At 33.6% G+C, this 23,963-nt stretch overlaps 6 protein-coding genes and 1 non-coding gene across 14 annotated transcripts; 3 read left to right on the top strand and 4 right to left on the bottom strand.

Annotated features, from left to right (window-relative positions):
- Positions 334-5,829, bottom strand: LOC109356879 (cellulose synthase-like protein E6). Its single transcript, XM_019600490.1, has 7 exons — positions 3,925-5,829; positions 3,369-3,509; positions 2,310-2,441; positions 2,016-2,228; positions 1,706-1,927; positions 1,281-1,628; positions 334-1,196 (listed from the first exon to the last, which is right to left on the bottom strand). The coding sequence occupies exons 1-7, from the start codon at positions 4,564-4,566 to the stop codon at positions 639-641; spliced, it is 2,256 nt and encodes a 751-aa protein (XP_019456035.1). The 5' UTR covers positions 4,567-5,829; the 3' UTR covers positions 334-638.
- On the top strand, positions 6,025-9,402 carry LOC109356882. 2 transcript variants are annotated; one of them, XM_019600493.1, is made up of 6 exons: positions 6,025-6,086; positions 6,125-6,520; positions 7,318-7,403; positions 7,510-7,815; positions 7,930-8,013; positions 8,573-9,402. In XM_019600493.1, the coding sequence occupies exons 2-6, from the start codon at positions 6,143-6,145 to the stop codon at positions 9,015-9,017; spliced, it is 1,299 nt and encodes a 432-aa protein (XP_019456038.1). In that variant the 5' UTR covers positions 6,025-6,086; positions 6,125-6,142; the 3' UTR covers positions 9,018-9,402. The 2 variants fall into 2 exon arrangements, with proteins under 2 accessions (XP_019456038.1, XP_019456037.1); XM_019600492.1 differs by having other exon boundaries at positions 6,043-6,520.
- Positions 9,998-10,068, bottom strand: TRNAG-GCC. Its single transcript has one exon. It is a non-coding gene; the product is annotated as a tRNA-Gly (tRNA).
- Positions 10,361-12,039, bottom strand: LOC109356885 (red chlorophyll catabolite reductase, chloroplastic). The gene is made up of 2 exons (XM_019600502.1): positions 11,707-12,039; positions 10,361-11,163 (listed from the first exon to the last, which is right to left on the bottom strand). The coding sequence occupies exons 1-2, from the start codon at positions 12,022-12,024 to the stop codon at positions 10,552-10,554; spliced, it is 930 nt and encodes a 309-aa protein (XP_019456047.1). The 5' UTR covers positions 12,025-12,039; the 3' UTR covers positions 10,361-10,551.
- Positions 12,486-15,071, bottom strand: LOC109356883 (uncharacterized membrane protein At1g06890-like). The gene is made up of 7 exons (XM_019600494.1): positions 14,843-15,071; positions 14,009-14,160; positions 13,707-13,915; positions 13,525-13,618; positions 13,231-13,397; positions 12,903-13,073; positions 12,486-12,804 (listed from the first exon to the last, which is right to left on the bottom strand). Exons 1-7 carry the CDS (start codon positions 14,934-14,936, stop codon positions 12,528-12,530), a joined length of 1,164 nt encoding a protein of 387 aa, XP_019456039.1. The 5' UTR covers positions 14,937-15,071; the 3' UTR covers positions 12,486-12,527.
- Positions 16,457-23,684, top strand: LOC109356884 (E3 ubiquitin-protein ligase At1g12760-like). 6 transcript variants are annotated; one of them, XM_019600498.1, is made up of 4 exons: positions 16,457-16,629; positions 16,796-17,411; positions 18,070-18,451; positions 18,587-18,971. In XM_019600498.1, exons 2-4 carry the CDS (start codon positions 16,909-16,911, stop codon positions 18,737-18,739), a joined length of 1,038 nt encoding a protein of 345 aa, XP_019456043.1. In that variant the 5' UTR covers positions 16,457-16,629; positions 16,796-16,908; the 3' UTR covers positions 18,740-18,971. The 6 variants fall into 6 exon arrangements, with proteins under 6 accessions (XP_019456043.1, XP_019456046.1, XP_019456042.1 ...); XM_019600501.1 differs by having other exon boundaries at positions 16,458-16,629; positions 16,935-17,411; XM_019600497.1 differs by lacking the exon at positions 16,457-16,629 and adding an exon at positions 16,641-16,717.
- On the top strand, positions 19,485-21,638 carry LOC109356889 (calcineurin B-like protein 3). Of its 2 annotated transcripts, XM_019600506.1 has the most exons (6): positions 19,485-19,610; positions 20,334-20,348; positions 20,389-20,416; positions 20,501-20,658; positions 20,745-20,887; positions 21,396-21,638. In XM_019600506.1, exons 4-6 carry the CDS (start codon positions 20,535-20,537, stop codon positions 21,564-21,566), a joined length of 438 nt encoding a protein of 145 aa, XP_019456051.1. In that variant the 5' UTR covers positions 19,485-19,610; positions 20,334-20,348; positions 20,389-20,416; positions 20,501-20,534; the 3' UTR covers positions 21,567-21,638. The 2 variants fall into 2 exon arrangements, with proteins under 2 accessions (XP_019456051.1, XP_019456050.1); XM_019600505.1 differs by lacking the exon at positions 19,485-19,610 and having other exon boundaries at positions 20,237-20,416.

Genomic DNA, 23,963 nt, shown 5'->3' on the forward strand with positions numbered 1-23,963 from the left:
GGAGGTATATATATATTTGTGATATTCACAGAAAGGGGTATCTACAATGTTGTGTATCTTACTTTCTCTAATGTTTGCTATTACCCTGGACATTCATAACATTTTGTATATTTTTACATTATTAATCTGGTATATATCTTATGGTCTTGCTTTTGTAAGTTGTAACATAAACCATATATACTAAGTAAGAAACATTGATATTGTCCTTAACATGATTTCTGAAAAGCGAAGTAGCCAAAGATAAGCAGGGCACTATAATTGAAGCATCAGGCCATTAAAAGAAAAAAAATGGGATTGAGAAATATTTTTATGAATAGAACACCAAAATTCAATATCACACCCATCTTCATAATTTATTTAAGTCCATCATAATCACAAGTGCAATTATGATCATCTTACCTATATTTTTTTTTGCAATAGTCTTAATCATTATTGCAAATTGAGACCAGAGTTTGAAATTTGAACTACACGGACAGAGATTACGTGTCTCAAATGGTGTTTCATTCCATGTTCCAAGCCAATCAGAATGCTACATTTTATTACTTTTTGCTAATATATGATTGGTTTGAGAGAGGAAATGAGACATATATGTTGGGAGACAGGTGATCCAATGACATCAAAGCATAAGAACTATACTGTCATATGAAATGTGCTAGGCAACATCCCAATGAAATGAAAGCAATGGACTTAAACATGATTGAGGATGATATGCTTCCTTTATCAGTGCGAATGAAAAGTGCCTCATACACTGGTAAATACACCATTACCACCAATGCACTAACCATAATCTGTATCATCAATTGGCTTGAGCTGGTGAATCCCAAATCCATGATCACAATCCTCATGATACCACCAACTAGACCAAAAAGGTTTAGCAATGCCACAGTTGCTAATATGGTTAACATTATTGAATTAGAAGAGTTTCCAAAATCTATGACCTCTTGCTCATATCTCTTTTGCACATCCTCACTCACGACCTTATCTGTGATTACAAAGTTTGTCTGTGATAGCCCAAATTTCTTGGTTATGTTGTCAATGAAGCTAAAGAGATAAGAGGTGGTCCTTCTGATGAGCCTCATTCGTTGTAAGTTCCACCAACCTTTTATTGTCGACCCGCAACTCAATGCCTCACCTAGGCTATAAGCATTTGTGGCAACAAATGCATAAGCAAAGGGAAGGAACCACAGGCTTGTAAGCTGCAAATACAACAAATAGTAAGAGATTTAGTTGAAGTGCTGAAGCTAAGCATAAAATAAACTCCAAGGAAACAAGATCAGAACCTGTGGGAATAAGGGAATGCCGCGAAGCAAGGTAATAGGAGAAACAATGACATAAGAAAGTGTAGGAAGGGACATTGGAGCCCATAAGAGGTAGACACAATATCCCATTTGTAAACCAAAGTTTATCTTCCCATGCCCATAAATGAAAGGGCAATACTTGGAGAAGAAAACTTGGAACATGCCTTCTGACCACCTCTTATGCTGAACAAGAGCTACATCTAAGGTTGTCGGAGCTACACCCAAGAAAGCCTTTCTTTCTGGATTATAATAAATTGATTTCCAACCCCTGCATGAGATTGCTAGGCCAGTTGCAATGTCTTCTACAGGAATACCATACACTAACCCCATCTGCAATGTTTCAGAACATTATCAATCATAGTAATTGCTTTCAGTAAAGTGTTATAATGATAGACACAAACACATACCTCCTTCCCCCATTGAGTATCCTTCTCAAAGGTGCAAGTGGCAAGAGCTTTGGATGCTTCATTCAATTCATTCACTGTTCTCTTATCTTCTCTTTTAGGATTGGTGTCTTTATTTGGTAAGTAATCTTTGAAGTAAGTTCCTGATAGACTTTCTCTTCGATGGAAACATCCAGTTCCACAATACAAGGCTGCTCCATGTCCACATATGCCTGCTAGTTCTAACTATACACACACACATAAAAAAACAAGACTCAAGGCTGAATAATAACTCTTCATGCAAAAATTGTAAATACATTACTTTGTTACATACCTTATCGGTGGCAAGACATGAATTTGCATAATGGTCATTGTTGGTGAGATTATTATAGTTCTGCGGAAATTGAACATAAGCTATGTCGTGACCTTTTACTTCATCCATGAAGAAACATAGTACTTCATGAATTATATCTGCGTTATTTGGGTACATGTCACAGTCCAAGTTGAGGATGTAAGGAGCGTTGGTTATCTCTGATGACACTCTTATCTGCACAAGACACATGAGAAGTGAGAGTAGATATATATACATACATATATATATATATATATACATATAATGATGACAAACCAGTGCATTCATAGCTCCAGCTTTGAAATGGTGAGGATAATTGGGTCTTTTCTCGCGTGCCATGTATACCAATGTTGCCAATCCATATCCATCTTCATCTACACCATTTTTATCTCTTCCATCGATCATGATCTGGGAATATAATAACATGATCAAAGAAAAATATACTATATTCCAACTAAGTTTTATATAACATGTTTGGTTAGGCTATCAATATTATCATATTCTTTTACCAACTTCAGGGTTCTTCTTAACTTGCTATTACCTTTATAATTCAAACAAATAAGATAAAAAGATGATGCTGTGTCTTGAAATTATGAGCTAATGTACGGGAACGGGATTTATAAATACTTATCAAGGGACATGGAGGGATTTATAAATATTCTGTGGAATACTATTGGATAGAGACATGAAGACACCAACTTTTTGGGACAAAGAATCTCAGTCTCTTGTCAATGTCAGGTTCTATTTTTACCAAATAAATAAATAAATATTTTTAATGTGGAATCTATGTGAATGATCTATTCAATTCTAGTATAATTAATTCATTCTTAGTTCACATTTTTAATTTTTGGACTTCAAAAATGCTTTTAAATTTTTTGTAATCATGTACTTTTACTATTCTATTATCAATACATAATATACCTAATATAATTAGTTCATCTTATAATAATATAGTAGATTTAAAATATGATTAAATAAATTCTAACTTTTACTTCTTTGACAATAATTACAAGTATTAGATAAATTAACAGTTAATCACCCCTCCAAAACGGCTCCTAAGGTGGAAGATACTTTTGGGTAGATCAGAAAATAAATAAATTAATGGTTAAAAAAATAGTTAATATAAATAAGTACTAGTGGGCATATTGGGATTTTATAACAACCACATACATATAACATGAGGGATTAATAATTATTATTAAGTTGACAATAATTTATTTTAGAAAGACTGAAATTGTATTACAATATTGTCTAATAATTTATTAAAGGTAAGAATTGTATAAAGAGTGGTGGAAAATAAAAAATAAAAAGAGGTAAGATGATAGAAGGTGATACTTGGACAATAGATTGGTGGTCTTGTTTTGTCGTTTTGTGATTCCATTCTGAGAAACCATTGTGCTGTTTTCTTGCATCATCTGGAACCTTCCCATTTGCTACGACAGATTCAATATCTCTTTTCATGTTTTCATATAATTTCTGCCATCACAATTATTTAATAAAATATATATCCATCAAACAATTAATATTGTATACGGCATGCCATGATGCCCATGTGGAGTAGCTTGTTCCATTGCTTATATTGAATACAAAATACAATAAAACAAAATCTATACATGTATAGAATCTTATATAGTATCATACCATTGAAAATGTTGACCAAATAAAGCCAAATATAATGGTTAAGGATAATGGTAAACCTTTTTCTAGCATACGTTTCATTCAAAAGACTTGTCCCAAAACTTTGGAAAACCGAACTTCTCAAGACATGAAAGCAACGTGCATTAGTGTGTCATGACATAACATGTGTTTGAGTTTAACTATATGAACTGAAAGATGTAGTAAATTTCTATCATTTAAGTATAACTAGAATATAATAATGAAACCCTCTTACCTTGATAGATAACCATTCTTGGGCAAAGTTAGTGGTATAATTTTGGGTAGCAAAGTAAGCTTCAGGTGACCTAGGTTGAATATTGAATCTTGTGCAGAATGGGACCCAATGTTTAGAGAAAATAGAAGCCTTAAAGAGAGCATAGAACGTTAGATCTGAGCCTCCATCATCAGAGAGATAGACAGTTAGGTTATTGGAAGGATAATTGTATGCCATAGCCGATAATACAGTATTAATGACTATCATTGGAGGTTCTAATATTGGGTCAGCTGTGCACACAAATATGTCTACTCCTCCTAATTTCTGTTCATCGTATCTGTTTAAGAGGGTGTGTTTGAAGGGAGTGTGATAAACAATTCTCCAACGAACAGACTGAGTGATAATCCAGTAGAGTCCAAAAGCGAACTCGGACATGAAAAGAAGTAACCAATACCAATATCTGCCATCATCATCATCATCATCATCGTATGGGATGTTTCTGAATCTGTAAACCCATATGAAACATATAGCTGCAAATATTGTACTTGCAAATACCTTGTATACTCCTCTCTTTCTTACTTCCTTTCTTTCAAACAAACCAACCCTCTCTTCTATTTCACATGATTTCTCTCCCATCTCTCCCATCTCTCCCTCTTCTATCATTATGCCTTCTTGGGCAACTCTATATATCCTGTATTTTGCAATTTACCTACTACCAACTCATATCATTTTCATAAAATATTAATCTCACTACAACCTCTTATTAAGATAAGACTTAAGAGTTTAATATTCATATAGTAAGGATAAGTGCACCATTCATAAATAATAATTTTTGTGTATTGAAATATAGACTAAATATTATTTTTCAAAAATGTCACATATTTATAAAAAATGTTTGATTTGTTCGAACATGTTATAAGTCAGACTCTTGGTAGGGGATGTGATATATTTCCACTATTGAATATAGTCTATCAATTTATATGGTAAGGTGAGGAAATGATATATGTAGCAAATACTCTTGATAGGATTTTGATTGATTTAAAAATTAAAGAGTGGATACTCACATTAGTGCAAGTTGAAAAAATAATAACTTTGTCACATAAATCATGTATGATATTTTTTTGAATAAGGGTGTTCTTTCACCCTTTGGATTAGGTACTAATCATTTTTTTGGTTTGCGGAACCTCTTAATAAATACCGTTCTCAGGAATCGTTGAACTTTTAATCTTTTGGTTATCCTGAGAATCTAGCGGAACTTTACATTATTAGACTAATATATTGTTGGTAAATGATATATGATATTTTAATGCTTATAATAATTAAAGCCGTGAAAGTAAAGGAAATGTCCTTTGGTGTGTGTTTGAACATTGTTATTATAACCCAATAATAATGTTATTAAATTAAATTAGTGTATCGATGTATTGATCTAGTGGTGTGTGGTGTAAGGTCTTGCTAGATCTCTAGAATAATTAAAGTCATTTTGTGTGAGTGATACTTATTTAGAGAGATCACCATCACCCCAAAATTGAATAATTCTTTATCAAAGTGTGAAAGATATCTTTGATTGTAAAAATAAATAAATGGATGTAGCGACTAGTTAAGGAACCTATTGTCCTAAATTGGATCTCAAATTACATTATAGATCAATAATATATTAAAACTAAAATAGTAATGAATATTTTGTTTTAAATTAAAATGACATATTTTTATTAATTTGAGATATAGTTTAGAACAAAGTTTGGGATTAAAGATCTTTATAGCTAAGAGGTAGGGTAAATATAGGTATTAATTAAGTTTGGGTAAATGTGCCTAGGAAAAATGATGAGAAAAAGTCTAATATGGAAAATGGTTTTTTTGCAGAGTTATTAATTTTTTTTTATAAAATTATTGATTTAACTCATAATACATAAAGATAAATCATATGAGATAAACTATGTCATATAATTATTAAAGTTACTGACATATTTAAGCATTTTCTACAAATCCTCTAAAAAAACTAAAATGATAAACAATTTTAATGATCTACACATATGTGATAATTTTTATAAACGAATTGATAATTTTATCTCCTATTATTAATTTATTTTTTAGCGTTATGAAGTTTTATGATAGATCTTTGTCTACTATGCTTTACTTTACAGTCTCACATCACAATCACCCATTTTCTCATTCTTCATTCTTCATTCTTCATTTTTCATTCTTCACTCTTTTCTTTCTCACTCTCTCTTAACATTTTTCGATGTCGAGTAACCGAGACAGAGAAGAATCTCTCTCTTTCACTATCCCTTCTTCTTCTCACTCTTCTCCCATCACTGTCTCCGATCAACTCGATAGTTACCTCTCCGATCCACGCAGCGCCTCCGGAAGCTTCCAGAACGACGGTCTCCTCTCCGCTGACTCCTCTTCCGCTACTGCCGATTCCGATTTTGGATTCTCCCGACTCGATTTCCGTCAGAGTCCCCTCGCCGGCACCGTTGAGTTCTACCACCGCCACGTCTTCCTCTGCTACAAGAACCCTCGCTTCTGGCCACCACGCATCGAGGCTGCCGAGTTTGATCGATTGCCTAGGTTGCTCCATGCCGCCGTTGTGGCCAAGAAGAATCACATGAAGAAGGAGGTACTCACTATTACGCTTCCCTTTGTTGCTGTTTTTATGTTAATTACGAATTTATGATATAGGTTTGTTGTTTTCTTTGTTGATTTTTCTAGGGTTTGAATTTTAGGTGAAGGATTATCTATGCTTTTTTTAAGTCTTTTTTGTTGTTTGGGGAAATGAATGATCCAATTGAAATTGGTTGTTGTGACCTTATTTTTTACCTGTAAATGAGTGTGAGGCAGTGGTTAAGTAAAAAGCTCTCCCAGAGTGGCAATTTAAACCCTGGCATTTGACATTTTGCAGTTGGTGGTGTGACCCTTTTGGTTAGTAAGAAATTTAACTTGATAATATTTTCCAAGGGATTTCTAAGCTTGTTAGTTGTCAAACAGTTAGGTAGCAGAAATCCTAGCGCATTTGTGGGCTTTGCATGCGCTACAGTTATAGTTGCGTGAAAACCCTTTTCGTTACTGTGATATTCCCATTTTATTGTAATAGGAAACTCACCATGAAATATGAAGTGGCATCTAAACACTATTATGCTGTAAAATGTGCACATCTGTGAAATGTGCATTATATTGCCATGAATGTGCACGACCACTATGCTGTGCTATCCTAGAGTGAAGTGGCAGAATTTGAATGTTGATGTGCTGAAAGCAGTGTGACAGTGGTTATAAACTTATAATTAGATGGTTAAAACTGTATCGATGTGTCATGTGTGCAAGTATGTGTGAGGAACATTTTTGTGAAAATGGTGTATCCTGTTTTCTTCCTTTTACATTAACTGTGGCTGATTTTTCTTCGACTTACATGTTTCATAGACCCGCTTAACGATATGCGAGGGTCATGATGGGACTGAAACATCTAATGGAGATGTACTAATCTTTCCTGACATGATCAGATACAGGTTCGTAAATAATTTGTTTTGCAGCTACTGAATTCTTCTAATTATAATATTTCCTTGTTGTTTTCTCCTAGTTCGTTATCAACAACCTATGCTAGTGAAATTGCAGGAGGTTAACACATTTTGATGTTGAAACATTTGTTGAAGAAGTTCTCGTGAAGGATGGAGAGTGGCTTCCTGGAACCCCCGAAGCATTAAAAGGTTCATATGTTTTTGTATGTTCGCATGGATCCCGTGATCGTAGATGCGGTGTTTGTGGGCCTGTCTTGGTCAGTAGATTCAAGGAAGAGATAGAGTTACATTCTCTTCAAGGTAAAGTGTTTGTGAGTCCATGCTCACACATCGGGGGACATAAGTATGCAGGAAACATCATTATATTTGGATCAAGCATGAATGGAGAAGTCACTGGGCATTGGTAAGGAGAAGACCTTCCTGTTTATTTATTATTTAATATCTTGAAATACTATTGTAATCTTGTTTATTATACTGAATATTCAGTCAAAACTGTTTTCTTGAACTAAAAATGTAGGTATGGGTATGTTACACCTGATGATGTACCTTTATTGATTCAACAACATATCTTAAAGGGGGAGATTGTAGACTCATTATGGAGGTAATCATTTTCTATAATGCTTTATTAACTGTAGTGCTTTGTTTAAAAACATTCTGTTTCTCTCCTAATTTTCATCCTCTAAGACTAAAAGAATAGCTAGTCTCTCTTTCTATTCCTGGCTTTTGGCCTTTCTTTTCCTAATTTTCATCCTCTAAGACTAAAAGACAATAGCTACATGCACCTGCTTGTTCTGGTGTTCATGTTTAAACTATCTATCTATTACTTGTCACACTCATAAATAACGTTTTCCTTGCCAATGACTTGGCCTTCAAATTTTAACTGTTGTCCACTTCTGAATGTTCAGAAACTCTTGCTTTGCCCATAACTCGTCAATTACATCTCTCTCTGCCACTTTGGGATGGGAATTATTTTTGATCATTTGGGTGACAGGTTCCCCTCTTCATAAATCTGATATTGGGATGTGCTGAAATCCTATACATGGCTAAAGATACTAGCTAGCAGCAGACTTCTGAATTATGAAAACTTTTGCTGTATAGTACCCTGAAAAATATGCTTGACCTGTATTTATAATTTTTTAATATTGCCAATTTGTCATCAGGGGTCAGATGGGTTTATCAGAAGATGAACAGATGAAAGACCAAGAACTACGACTTCTGCTGAATGGCATAAGAAGTTCAGAAGAAAGCACTGCAGTGTATATACCTCAAGACAATTTTTCAAGTTTCTGCCAATCAAATGGAGTGAGCTGCTGCCAATCAAATGGAGACTCTTCCTGCTGTCAGAATCCTGTGTTAGTGGAAAAGGCAAAGAACCCTGACGTCATTGAGATGGAGGCAAAGCTCTCAGCTGATAACAATAATAACAATAATAGCACTGACACTGCGATTTCTAGGATTAAAAGTGGGAAAGGAACTTCGCGAAAGTTTCATTCCACGACATGGCTTGACAGCTGGGAGCGAGAAGATACTTATGCGACTCTTGCTGTGGCCTGTGCAGCCGTGTCAGTGTTCATTGCCTATAAATGCTGCAAAGAGTTAACATAAGTGGAATACACATTGGCAGTGTTATTCAGTGGGTAAAATAACTCAAAGCTTTATAATTTGGTATAGTAGCTTCATGTTGTCTGTTGATAGTGCAGCTCCCTCTTTAGATGAAATACATACTGGGCATGCTGGGGAATGAATGGGAGGTCAATTATTAATCTGAATGTATGTGTTTTCCTGTTTGTGGAATATTATTGGCTGAGACACTTATGATTAGCCACTTAGCTTCATCTGTACATATATGAAATCTTAGTGTCGGATATTCAAATTAAATAGCAGTAGTTGGTGAAGGTTAGAATTTGTTCTCTAACCTTTTTTAATTCAATGTGAAGCATAGAGCTTTGCTGTTCCTCAATCCTTGAAATGTGTGCCGCTTAGGAATCAAGAATCCTGCCCTGAAACACTTCATATCATGGATTATGTCACTTCCATGCGTTCTTGTTTCTGGCAGACAAGTCCCATGGTTCTTACACACTTTGATTCTATAGAAACAGTACATTAAATCGTGACAAAGATGCTTCAGAAAATAAGATTAACGGAAGTTCTATTTGGAAGAGTTGATCACATGGATGGTCACCCTATACCTATAGTAGAGAGAAAGACTAAGAAAGATTTCAAGTAAAATGGTTAACAAATTTAGACCTCAAATAGAATATAGTCATGTCTTTTGGCTACTATTGTAGATATTCTGTATTCAAAGTATTTTAATAACTAAATAAAGTTTTTTTAAGCTTATTGGAAAAAAGTCCCCTTATGAATCAATGGTTTCTACTAATTACACAAGTTAAAGGATTGTAGTTTGATGCCGTCCATCCTACAATGAACATTTTAGATGAACAGTTATTCATTCATGAGCGAAAGCAAATTGAATCATTTTAGATGCACAATAGAAAAAAAGGTTAAAAATAATGTCTTATTTATTTGCAGGTAATAGGCCTTATTACTCTCGTTAGGCTATAAAGTAAAATAAAAAGTAAAGTTGCACCAGCCGGGAATCGAACCCGGGTCTGTACCGTGGCAGGGTACTATTCTACCACTAGACCACTGGTGCTATTTGATATTGTAGGTGCCTATTGCATTACTACGAGCCTAGAAGAGACATTGGGAGTGCAAAACAAAAACAAAAGAAGAGTTTATGTAATCATTTGTGAAGTATGGTTAACGTTGTGTGTTGTGTGTTGTGGAAAATGGTCAGTAGTTAACAGAATTATTAGATGACAAGAACCAAAATCAAAAGTTATAGATGGATACTTTAATTAAGCATATCTCTAATTGTTACACCTCAACCACCAAGTGGTGTAATTGTGCATCATTCACACTTGTAAGTCCAATAACTATCATTTATAATCACTCATTCATGCATCTTCATCCAATAACTTCTATTTTTGTGACAATTGTTTCATGATATAGAACAAACTATCACTTACACATTTCCTACTTGGCTAGAGATTCAATCAATACTCTTCCCTCATTAGACTACACTTTCACATGCAATCATACAGTATCCAGCACCAATTACAATTAAATTTGCATCTCAAACACTAAAATACTCCTTGATCACTTCCAGTACCCTATTTGCTACTTCAGAACCAAACAACCTAGGAAAGCTTGAACCTAGATCAATCTCTATTGTCTTGTTTCTAATGATACTGTCCCTTTTTTTCAGATAAGCTCTTTCTTCCTCTCCTACTTCTCTCTTAGCACAAGCACAATGATCCAACCAGATGCTCAAAACTTGCTTCGATATGGGGTCCAAATGGTCCCTGATGATCTCCTCCATGCGCTCCCCTCCATCATTTTCTGTCTGAATACGAACCATTATAGCGGTAGGGGATGCGACGGTGCGGATGTAAAGGGAAGAAGAGAAATAAGGTTGAACCTCAGGAAGTGTTTCCAGGGCCTTCCTATGTTTATCAAGCTGTGTGTCTTCATAGAAAGTTTTGAGGTCATCTGGCCAAAGCACAAGGTCTTTCCTAGGAGGCAAATCAAGAATGAGAACTAGCATTGTTGGACTACTGCGAATCATTTCAAACACAAAATTTGGTGCATCATTTGAACTGTTTAGATAGCCTGAAAGACTTGTTATATCTAAGGATCCTCCTGTTGGTAGATCAGAGTGCACCCAGCTTCCCAATATGAAATCTATCTGAGACATACCAAAACAGGACCAAATTCAGAATCAAACAAATTATTAGTAGTGATCATGTTAGTGAAACTATCATTTTAGTCTTTGATGAAATTATACATATAATTCATATTGTTCCCTAATATTGCAAGCATCAGTCATGCTACTGATCATTAAAAGGTGCAAGAGGACAAAGAATAATTACTTTGAAGAACAATAGATGCCAGGACTTTAACAGTGTTTATTTCTAACACAAACTCAACATCATACAGGACAAAATTGAACATGCACAATGAAGGAAGCATTACTTGTACCAGTGAAATACTTGAAGATTGTACCAAAACACTGATCTTGTCCATATAAGATAAGTATATCATGATTGTACATCAAAGCTTAGACTACATAATTACATAAAATAGATGCATGGCGAATACCCAAGAGGATAAATAATAATTTAACAAAAAAGTAAAGATAAATATTGGGAAAGAGATGATAATTAATTTGTGAATGTAAAAAAAAAGAAGAATTGGAATAAAGAAAAATGAGAGGATAAGGGAGAATAACTGGGGAATGAGCATGAGCAGGTCTGATATGAAGTGAAGCTTGAGCAGTGGAAGTTGGGTTTTGGTAATACTGAACATTAGAGGGAAGCGTTGAAGGAAGAAGATCAGACTCAAAACGCTTCTCAAGTGTTGAAACAAGATCAAGCATTAGCTTTTTCTGTGGAATTGAAACAAAAGGGAATTCCTTGAATTTGCTGCCTCTATCATCCATCACAGAGTGAGACACAAAAAGTTTATGCTTTGATTTTGAAGATGAAGATGAAGATGAAGATGAAGATAAGATCGAGATCGGTGAGTGCAGGAAATGGTTACACAACATTATCACACGTAACTCACTCAAATAACTCTATCTACCTTAAATAATCAAATAAAAATCTATTCAACAAAATAGGAATCTACACAAATTATTACAAAAGAATTACCAAAAAATCATCAATATTTAATCTAATTGTATTTGTTTTGGCTTTCTAAAATAAACTCTCTAATTTGAAAAGCATAATTAGAAAACAAATACTTCAACACTAAATTTTATACTTTTCTTTTCTAACTAAATGCTATCAATATAGTGAACCCCTTTAATTATTAGACTTGTTCATTAACTATTATTAAAATGTGTGGAAAATCATAATGAGCATTATACAACTATTTTAACAATAACATTAACATTAAGAGATGTCATCTTATGTTTAGAGAGGAAGAAATAAATTATTTATTAAATAAAATTGTTATAACTTTTGTTAAAATCAATTTTGGATTTTTTCTACTGGACAAATTTGGGTGTTTATAGTCTCTCTATACAAAAAGGCTTGGCACATTTTGGAATCAGACAACAATGGTGGTAGTATTAATATTTGAATCTGTTGTGGTGTCTTGTTCAGTTGTTGATTTTGGTTTTGTTGAAGGCAAAAGTGGCTGCTTGGTATTTTCCTGAGATTGTTGCAAAGTGAATGTTGTGTAAAGTGACATTCCAGAGATAGCAACAACAGCCCCTCCAATGCTCACAATCCCAGGATCTGAGTTGAATATTAGATAGCCTCCAAGTAGAATCACACATGTTTTGAACTGTCCTAAAACAACATGAGTTGTAGCACAAGTTGCCCTGCATTCATTTATGATGTGATGTTAGATTGTTAGTTATCAAATCTTAACATCACTCTAGTCTCTAGCAAGGACCAACAATTATACAAGTAGTCTCACCCCAATGCCAATGCACCTGACCATTGTAAGAGAAAACCAAGCAAAGCAGATATCAAAACTGCACTTGAGTTGTTTACATTCCACTTGAAGGATAGAACTCCTGGTGGATCTATCCATGGCATCAAAGCTCCTAGGAAAAAAACTGTCACTGGGGTAGTTTTCCACATCAACCTACAATCACAAACTTTTAAGTCTTGGCAATTGGCAAATTAATTTTGCCATGGAGAAAGAATAAAACCAAGTACATCACTTCACATTTGTGAGTGGAACCAATCCTCTACTATGACTTTACCACTTTAAGAGGATATGATTCTTTGTGAGTACTCACCCTAGAGCTGTCCAGTTTCCTTGTTGTTGTAAAGTAGACCATAAAATCTTATTTATGGCACTTGGAATTATCCATACAATTGCAACCACAGCACCAAATAAATTGAACTCTATATCTGTTACAGTTGCAACTGCTACACCTGCTGATACCACAACCAAAGCTAAAACCTGCACCATTGCAATCACATGATTAGTGCATAAAAATAAAGATGGGGGTGGAATAGTCATTTTCAGCATATCTCATGACTTTATATAAGATAAGAAAATAAAAGGAATGGATGGTAAGATGCTTCACCTTTTTAAAGGAAATTGTTTTTCTGAAGAGTATGAACTCTGCAAAAACAATTGTTGGGGTGACAGCAATCTTAGCCATTTGGTAGAAACCAACACTGCATGAGCTGGATTGTTAAGAAACAGGAGAGTTCCAAGTCCTTAATTATCAAATAGAATTATAGATGTTAAAGCAAGAACATGAACCTGTTATACTTGAGGCTGGTGTTTGCAAGACCAGAGGCAAAAGCCATGACAGCTCCAAGTGCAAATAGAGAAGAGAATGGAGTTGTTTTAGTTGGAGGGGAAACAGGAAGCAAAGAGAGTGCCTTGAAAAATGCTAGGAGAATCCATGCAGTAATGTAATGAATAAATGTTAGGAAAATAGGGAAGTTGAAGCCAACTTTCCCCATCACCTGTTAACAAAGTTATACATAAGTGTGTGTGTACAATACATGCATGTCATTCTTCTCAACTTGCCATCAAGAATGTATGGAAATTGTATATACCAATTTGTTTGCCATGATAATCCCAACTGCAACCATAAAGTTGAAGGTCAATGCCACCACCGGTGGACAATATCTTTGTTGTTGGCGTTTGGCTCCTTCCGAGGTTCGGAGCTCATTGTAGAGTGAAGCTCTGAGCTCTTCCAATGCTCTACCTGATAATTTGAATCATTACAACTGGCATTAGCTGAAGAGTATTATTAGGAACAATCTAGGATATTGGTATCAATCTTAATGAATAATTTCAGCCATCAAGTCTGGTTTATGTTACACAAGGAAACAGAAAAGTTGAATTTTTCAAGATAAATTCAGTTCTGGTGACAATAAAAGAACTGCTTTATATAGTTCTACAGAAAAGGGCAGAAAGTAGAGAAGGAAGAGTGGAAACAAGACTAATATTTGAGACAAACCATATGGTTGAATTTCATATTCATTTCATTGATCTCATTTCAAATAATTTATGAAGTGGTTTTAAAAGATGATCAAAGGTGGTCTCTATGTTTGGAATTGGCAAGTGAGGAAATCAATCAAATTATAAGACAAAGATTCACTATCAGTTCAATCTAAATGGAAATTGGTTTGAGAAAGTCTATATGGTCATTTATCAGCAAGATCATGTGATGCAATTAAGAAATAATAACATTGTTATGAAAGTTAGACAAAAACTAGATATAAATAATGCAATGTCAACATAAAATTACTTGTTTGCTTGCCATATGAAACTCAAGTACCATGATATCTATATCTATAGATATATATATATATACATATATATATATATATATATATATTGTGTGTGTGTGTGTGTATAAATGTAAGCTAAGATTCAGAAAAGACCTGCTTCGCCAGCATCACTGTCCTTCCTTTTAATGAGTTTTCGTCCTTCTTCTCCCCACAGTGAGTCAAACCACCCCATACCAACCTCACTCATACATCACATATTTAATCAAAATGCTATGGAACCTTTGTAAAATACAAGTCTGGCACAAATACTGAAAGAAGGCAATTAAAGCAGAAAAAAGCAAAGAGAAAAAGGGTTATAGAAATATGAATTAATATGCCAAGTTTCTTAAAATACAATCAATGATTGAGGAGTGTGTAGGAAACATAAGATTGTGATAAAGAAAAAGAAAAAGAAAAGGAATGTGTTTTGCATTGTAGGAGAATAGTATTGATTAATTAATTGCATTGTGGTAACACGTGTCTGATTGAAAAGTAGGAGAAATAGATATAACAGTTGATTTACGAGGAAGGTAAGGTAACATCATAAAATATAGTTGTAGCATGATTAAGAAACAGTCAAAATACGTGTAGCAACAAACGTGAAGTACTCTTTCAGGTGAGATTATATCATCTAATGGAGCAAATGACACTCACTATATATAGCACAAGGAATGCATGAGAGCAACAAGTCTAAAACATACACACCACCACCTTTGAAATGGAATTATAGTCCTGTTATTGTTGCAGCAATTGTGTAGATTAATTATAATTCAATAAATGTAGGCAACATTAATATTATTTTATTGTTTGAGAAAATAAGTCCATGCTATATACTTGTCTTTTCCAAGTTGGAACACTAAATTATTATATTAAATATTTGCATGCACAAATCAAACTTGGTTATAACCATTAAACAGATAAAATAAAGATGTTTCATGCAACGCGTCAAGATCTTCTCATGTTATATGAAACAAGAACAAATACAGAAGATAGAGTTAAAACTGAAAGGCTTCAATTGTTCCCATGATGTGTCAATATTACTACGTTACACGTCCCACATGCCTTAAATGTCAAATTTGATTCAAATACGTTACAAACAACCTCAAACCATTTATTTTTCGTTAATTATGGGTTTTCTTCTCAATATAGAAAACACATGATTCATTTTGGTAACATGTTCAAACAACTTATTTTTAATCCATAAATATTTTCCAGCGTTGTACTTATCAAACTTTAGAATCTTCATTTCTTGGGATGAGGTGAGATCCCTAATATAAACTGTATTTTTTTAAACTTGATAGATCCACTTTTTTCAAAATTAAGTTAATATTGACCTTCAATTGATTTCTCTTTGTGCTGCTAATAACTAATAAACGTGTAAAAAGATATTTGAAATTTGTACACTTTGCACCATCCCTGATTAACAACACATGAGTTTGACTTTTACCTCGTAAATCTTTTTGGGCGTCTATTTTAGACTCCTCCACATTTGATTTTGAATTAGAAAATAAGATACTATACATGAGATATTTGACCACCAATTATACGTTTTCTCCCATAATTCAAATCACTTTAATGATTTATTTATTACATACTCGGATATAATCATAAAGATTAGAGGTTGCAATTTTGATTGCCATGATATGAACAAATAGTAACCCTTATAGCATTAGCCGACATATGTAACAGATAATCACTAAGACAGGCCTTATCCAATTGAATCTAGAAAGAAAAGAACTTTATATTATCTTTCATCACCATAATAAATAAACATATAAATCTTTGCATTTGTTCTATTATATAAGCTTATATTAGAGGAAGTTGGGCAACGGTTAACTTCCCTCCAAACCTTGTTTGGGATCAAGTCACATATCTTTCTCTTCTTCATATTCACCTTCAAGGTTCGTGTTCTTCAACATCTGCCTTGTCATATTACTTTTATTTTCTTGCTAAAAGCTTATGCTTCGTGCAAAATATATTTCAATTAAGGTACTTGTTCCATCCAATTGAGGTGCTTCAATTTCAAGTTCTCATCATATAAAGCTAACTTTTTTTGTGAAATTTCAGAAATACTGGAGCTTATCTTATAAGAATCACACAAGACTTGATTTCTGATACTTGTCTTTCAAGTTTGGAACTTTTTTTATTATAGACGAAAGGGGTATCCTTAATTTGTTTACATGAAGCTTGATTCAATGAATTCTAGGTGCTCCTTTCATTCAAGCAGCATGGTTTCATTGTCTTCAAATTCTGCACGAGGAGAAGAAGATAGAGTGGTTAGTGATCTAAATAGGCCTCTATCACACAACTTGGCGCCTTCTTTTTCGATTCGGATGGCTATGAGAATATCTAGAGCAAGGTGGTTTGGCTTCTTAAGAAGAGTATTTCATTACCAAAATGGACCAAGGTCACACCATGACACTAACCCTTTCGATTCTAGCATATGGATGATGCTGGAGTTCATTGCTTTGGTGGTGCAGATAATTATTACAACATCTACTTTGGCCATGTCAAAGAGGGAGAGACCTGTTTGGCCTATGAGGATATGGGCAACTAGTTATGATATTGGTTGTGTTCTTAATCTGCTGTTACTTTATGGGCGCTACCATCAAATATATTTGACTCCAGGAGATACTCTTAACCTTTCTGATCTGGAACATCAGAGAAACAATGAAGAAACCAGGTATGTTATCAACTTCTTCTATCTTCATCAAGTTTCTGTCAGTTTTATTATTAGTGATTAATAGTTAATCCGGTGCTAATGACACATGCTGAAAATTTGGCTAGAGAAGATTGACAAACCAATTGGATTACTAAATGTAGAAAAATACTAAGTATCAACTATCAAGTAACCATAAAGTCATGTTAATTGTCCCTTGAATAAGAGCTTGGAAGAATCAAATACTCTCACATGCCTTTTTCTTTTGAATTAATTCATGGTTTTTAGTGTTTAAACGGAGAAGAATCTGTTGTATCTAATTGTGTATAAAACATGTGAAAGATGAAAAGCCTAAGATGAAAATGATACCAACTTTTTTATATTAAAAGTTGCTTCAAGTTGACTGAATCCACATCCAATGAAAGAAAAATTTAGTTTCTAAACAGTATGAAATTGTTAAACATAGAAAGTACCAAGTAACCATAAAGTTATGCTAATTTGTCCCTTGAAAAAGAGTAAAATACCCGCACTTACCTTTCTCTAAATCAGTTTATGTTATTTACTGTTTAAACTAAGTAGAATCTTTTGTTTATTGCAACCTTTCCATTTCTAACCATGCAGTTTTATTTTTTCTTCTTTCTATGGTTAAATTTGAACATGTAATATATTTTGCACTATACAGGTTTCCACATTTAATGAATAAGTGCAAGACTTCACTTGAGCTTTTCTTTGCCATATGGTTTGTGATGGGCAATGTTTGGATTTTTGAGTCATCACGTTTTGGATATTACAATGAAGCTCCAAAGCTTCATGTGCTCTGCATCACCTTACTTGGTTGGAATGCTATCTGCTATTCTTTCCCTTTCCTACTGTTTGTGCTGTTATGTTGTTGTGTGCCACTTATTAATTGCATCCTCGGATACAACATGGTCTCTTCTGATAAAGGAGCAACTGATGATCAAATTTCACAACTTCCAAGTTGGACACATAAACATGTCCATACCAACTTAGAGCTTGTTGGCAATGATTCTGAAGGCTGTGAAAATTTGATTAATGAAGATCCTGTAAGTGACACCATTCTTTGTATAAAGAGTTAGTAATGCTACTACTCGTAAAACCAAAAAACACACAAATTTGCTACTGTATTTATTTACTTATGGTGTGAATTAATAAGTTTGTTCTGATTTGGGTGCTTCCAGGAATGCTGCATTTGCTTAGCCAAGTATAAAGAGAAAGAAGAAGTTAGAGAATTGCCCTGTTCTCATATATTCCATAAAAAATGTGTGGATCAATGGCTAAAAATAATATCCTGCTGCCCTCTTTGCAAACAAGGATTAGAGAGGACAAAATAGTTTGAGATATACATTGTTGATGTTACCCATAGTAGTTTATATTTCTCTTTTTTCCACATTGGTCATATGGTTACTAGAGTGAGTTTGTACATGTATATAATATAGCTCACCAGTTACCAAAACTACACTCAATATTTGGTTCTAAGGAGTGGATTGCATAATTGCCTATGCTATACCTATATGTTGTAATGGATGTATAATAAGGTTATAGGGTTGCTTGATATTTGAGTAATATGGACTCTATTTGTGTAAAGCCTAAAAGTATGATGTGTCCATGCAGTGTAAAAAAAATGATAAACTCAAAAGTAGCAGTAATTAAATATTTATCTTAAAGAATTTTAGATTCATATTTTTATACGGATCAAAACAATAGACATTTAACTAACGATATATTCATAAACATTGATAATATTAAACTTCAGTCAACTCCATCTCCATTCATAAGACATTTATAACTATTTCACACACTTTAAAAAAACAATAGTAAAAGATAATTGTAGTTGGGTCTAATTGAAAACTCTTCATTTCAATGTTTCTTTTACGTATATGTAAAATTTAAGAATTGAATCTAAAATTTGGTAGTTTTTTAATTTATGAAAAGGACCAGTATTAAAAATTGATATAAAGACGTATTTATTTGTATATATAAATTTATAAAATAATCATGAATTAGAATACAATGATATTAAATTTCATTATTGATATATTTCGTGTGAAGTTGTATTCTCTGTCATCAATGATATATCACTTTCTTCATCTTCATCTTGATCTTGATCTTGATTGAGTTGCAGTGATTATTGTAATTATTGATCAGAAACCCACACACCTTTCTTCATAATAACTATAATCTTCTACACACTCTGCTTCCAAGGTAACACCTCTCTTCACCTTTCTCTTCACCTTTCTCTTCACCTTTCTCTTCACAAATCTTACCATCATTCTGTTCTCATTAATTATTCTTAAGTGGGGTTCTTCACCCTTCATTAAATTTCTTATCTTTTATCCCTTTATTGTAGATCCACGATCTTAACATGCATATATGAATATCTGAATTACCTTCAAGTCTGAATCTCAGCGTTTGTAAATTTCGAATCTTTTGTTGTAGATCAGTGGGTTGGTGAAGGAAAGAATTAACTAATTACTTTTTCTCCGATTATTTCTTTTTTATCAGCACGAGTGAGTGGGAATTTTGGTAGCTATTAGGAGTTATTATTGGGAATTTTCAAGTCTGAAGGCTTTGCATAAACATGTAGAAACAATTACAAGCTTTCAAACTAATCATTCCTCCTCAGTGTTTCCATCCTCTTTCTTTCTATTCTTCTCTCCTCATCTTGTACTATTTTTTCCTTCAGAAAACTTTCATTCAAATCAAAAAATAATTTATTTTCATGATTTCATCATTCATGTGCTTCAAGGAGAAAGGAAGACAACAATACATAATTTACAGTCTTTATATTGTGAGTTATTTTAATATGATGCATTATGTAATTTCAAATACGTTCTAATCCTGGATAATCATAGAATTTGTTCTTTGGTGTCAAGTACTTTTTAATATCAGAATCTTCTGGATATTTAACTTCAATTGTTGTGCCAGATTTTGCTCCCAGTGGTGCCTCCAAATTTGACAGATCCTGCCATTTGGGATTGAGATCAACTGAATTTGGAAATGGTTAAAAGGTTTATTTTCCCTCTACCGACATATGATCACTTTATGGAGAATGAACAAAATGGAATATCTAATTGAATTGTTTTTTGGAACAGTTATGGAATGTTCTGATTTGCCAAAGATACTATCATGTTGCAGTGCATAGAGGGAATTTTGCATATATTTGCACCCATATTGCGATGTTGTGACCTTGATTTAAATAAGCAGCCAACAGGCCTCAAAGATCCTGAACTTCTTGCAAGGGAAACAGTGTGTATGTGTCAACCTTACTTTATGATTATGAAATAGATGCACATTATTTGAGCTTATGACAACTGTTTGTTTTGCAACCATATGCAGTCAGTGTAAGTGAAATAGAAGCACTTTATGAGCTCTTTAAAAAGATCAGCAGTGCTGTCATTGATGATGGGCTGATTAACAAGGAAGAGTTTCAACTGGCATTATTCAAGACAAATAAAAAAGAGAGCTTGTTTGCCGATCGGGTATTCCTTTCTTGTTATCTGTTTTAATGTCACTTTTTCTTTTATTAGATCAGGTTAAAACTTAAGACCCACTCAAATACAACAACAACAACAACAACAACCAATCCTTATCTCACAATTGTTTGTCATATACAACGGAAAATATTGTGCCTGTTTAATTCTAAATGGCTGAAATTTGGTTCTCCTCTTTCTTTTCTAATACCCACAAAGGTATTAAATGTATGCCATATTACTGCAAGGTGAAACCAAAATAAGGTCAGTATACTGTTAAATTACAATGACCTGTGCTTCAGTGAAACTTAATATTATAATGAATTAAATTCTAATATACCACTGTTAGAGGTTTTCTCACATGTTACCTTATTATTTTACACATTTTCAAGAAAAATCACTTTCAAGACCAATTTGTATGTTATTTACTGATACTTGCTTCATGTACATACATTGGTTCATATCATTCAAGTGTTTAGTATTTCATATAAGCTTCTTCCTCTATGCACTCTCTCAGGTATTTGATTTGTTTGACACAAAGCACAATGGGATACTCGGTTTTGAAGAGTTTGCTCGTGCTCTCTCCGTCTTCCATCCAAATGCCCCTATTGATGATAAGATTGAATGTATGTCATTTTATATTTTTTTATTTTTTGTTAATCATTATCTTGGAACGAAATTTCTGTGAAATGTAATATCTCTGGTATTCTATTGCTTAGAAACAGAGAAAATCTCTCATATTACAAGTGATGTTGCAGAACTTCGAGGGTCTACACCTCCCATTCCCAATACCTTAAGGCCCCAATTCTCACTACACAAATGACAATATGTCCTCATCTTCTAACTCCTCTCTTACTTATACGCAACAGGCCTTATTTCTCTAGCTATCCCAGCCCCAAACTAACTAACTCCATAAAGTTTCCTAACTGCGTTCTATCTAAATGACTAGCAGTTACCAAAATGGACCAAGGTCACACCATGACACTAACCCTTTCGATTCTAGCATATGGATGATGCTGGAGTTCATTGCTTTGGTGGTGCAGATAATTATTACAACATCTACTTTGGCCATGTCAAAGAGGGAGAGACCTGTTTGGCCTATGAGGATATGGGCAACTAGTTATGATATTGGTTGTGTTCTTAATCTGCTGTTACTTTATGGGCGCTACCATCAAATATATTTGACTCCAGGAGATACTCTTAACCTTTCTGATCTGGAACATCAGAGAAACAATGAAGAAACCAGGTATGTTATCAACTTCTTCTATCTTCATCAAGTTTCTGTCAGTTTTATTATTAGTGATTAATAGTTAATCCGGTGCTAATGACACATGCTGAAAATTTGGCTAGAGAAGATTGACAAACCAATTGGATTACTAAATGTAGAAAAATACTAAGTATCAACTATCAAGTAACCATAAAGTCATGTTAATTGTCCCTTGAATAAGAGCTTGGAAGAATCAAATACTCTCACATGCCTTTTTCTTTTGAATTAATTCATGGTTTTTAGTGTTTAAACGGAGAAGAATCTGTTGTATCTAATTGTGTATAAAACATGTGAAAGATGAAAAGCCTAAGATGAAAATGATACCAACTTTTTTATATTAAAAGTTGCTTCAAGTTGACTGAATCCACATCCAATGAAAGAAAAATTTAGTTTCTAAACAGTATGAAATTGTTAAACATAGAAAGTACCAAGTAACCATAAAGTTATGCTAATTTGTCCCTTGAAAAAGAGTAAAATACCCGCACTTACCTTTCTCTAAATCAGTTTATGTTATTTACTGTTTAAACTAAGTAGAATCTTTTGTTTATTGCAACCTTTCCATTTCTAACCATGCAGTTTTATTTTTTCTTCTTTCTATGGTTAAATTTGAACATGTAATATATTTTGCACTATACAGGTTTCCACATTTAATGAATAAGTGCAAGACTTCACTTGAGCTTTTCTTTGCCATATGGTTTGTGATGGGCAATGTTTGGATTTTTGAGTCATCACGTTTTGGATATTACAATGAAGCTCCAAAGCTTCATGTGCTCTGCATCACCTTACTTGGTTGGAATGCTATCTGCTATTCTTTCCCTTTCCTACTGTTTGTGCTGTTATGTTGTTGTGTGCCACTTATTAATTGCATCCTCGGATACAACATGGTCTCTTCTGATAAAGGAGCAACTGATGATCAAATTTCACAACTTCCAAGTTGGACACATAAACATGTCCATACCAACTTAGAGCTTGTTGGCAATGATTCTGAAGGCTGTGAAAATTTGATTAATGAAGATCCTGTAAGTGACACCATTCTTTGTATAAAGAGTTAGTAATGCTACTACTCGTAAAACCAAAAAACACACAAATTTGCTACTGTATTTATTTACTTATGGTGTGAATTAATAAGTTTGTTCTGATTTGGGTGCTTCCAGGAATGCTGCATTTGCTTAGCCAAGTATAAAGAGAAAGAAGAAGTTAGAGAATTGCCCTGTTCTCATATATTCCATAAAAAATGTGTGGATCAATGGCTAAAAATAATATCCTGCTGCCCTCTTTGCAAACAAGGATTAGAGAGGACAAAATAGTTTGAGATATACATTGTTGATGTTACCCATAGTAGTTTATATTTCTCTTTTTTCCACATTGGTCATATGGTTACTAGAGTGAGTTTGTACATGTATATAATATAGCTCACCAGTTACCAAAACTACACTCAATATTTGGTTCTAAGGAGTGGATTGCATAATTGCCTATGCTATACCTATATGTTGTAATGGATGTATAATAAGGTTATAGGGTTGCTTGATATTTGAGTAATATGGACTCTATTTGTGTAAAGCCTAAAAGTATGATGTGTCCATGCAGTGTAAAAAAAATGATAAACTCAAAAGTAGCAGTAATTAAATATTTATCTTAAAGAATTTTAGATTCATATTTTTATACGGATCAAAACAATAGACATTTAACTAACGATATATTCATAAACATTGATAATATTAAACTTCAGTCAACTCCATCTCCATTCATAAGACATTTATAACTATTTCACACACTTTAAAAAAACAATAGTAAAAGATAATTGTAGTTGGGTCTAAT

This window comes from Lupinus angustifolius, chromosome LG09 (genome assembly GCF_001865875.1).
Source record: "Lupinus angustifolius cultivar Tanjil chromosome LG09, LupAngTanjil_v1.0, whole genome shotgun sequence".
NCBI lineage: Eukaryota > Viridiplantae > Streptophyta > Magnoliopsida > Fabales > Fabaceae > Lupinus > Lupinus angustifolius.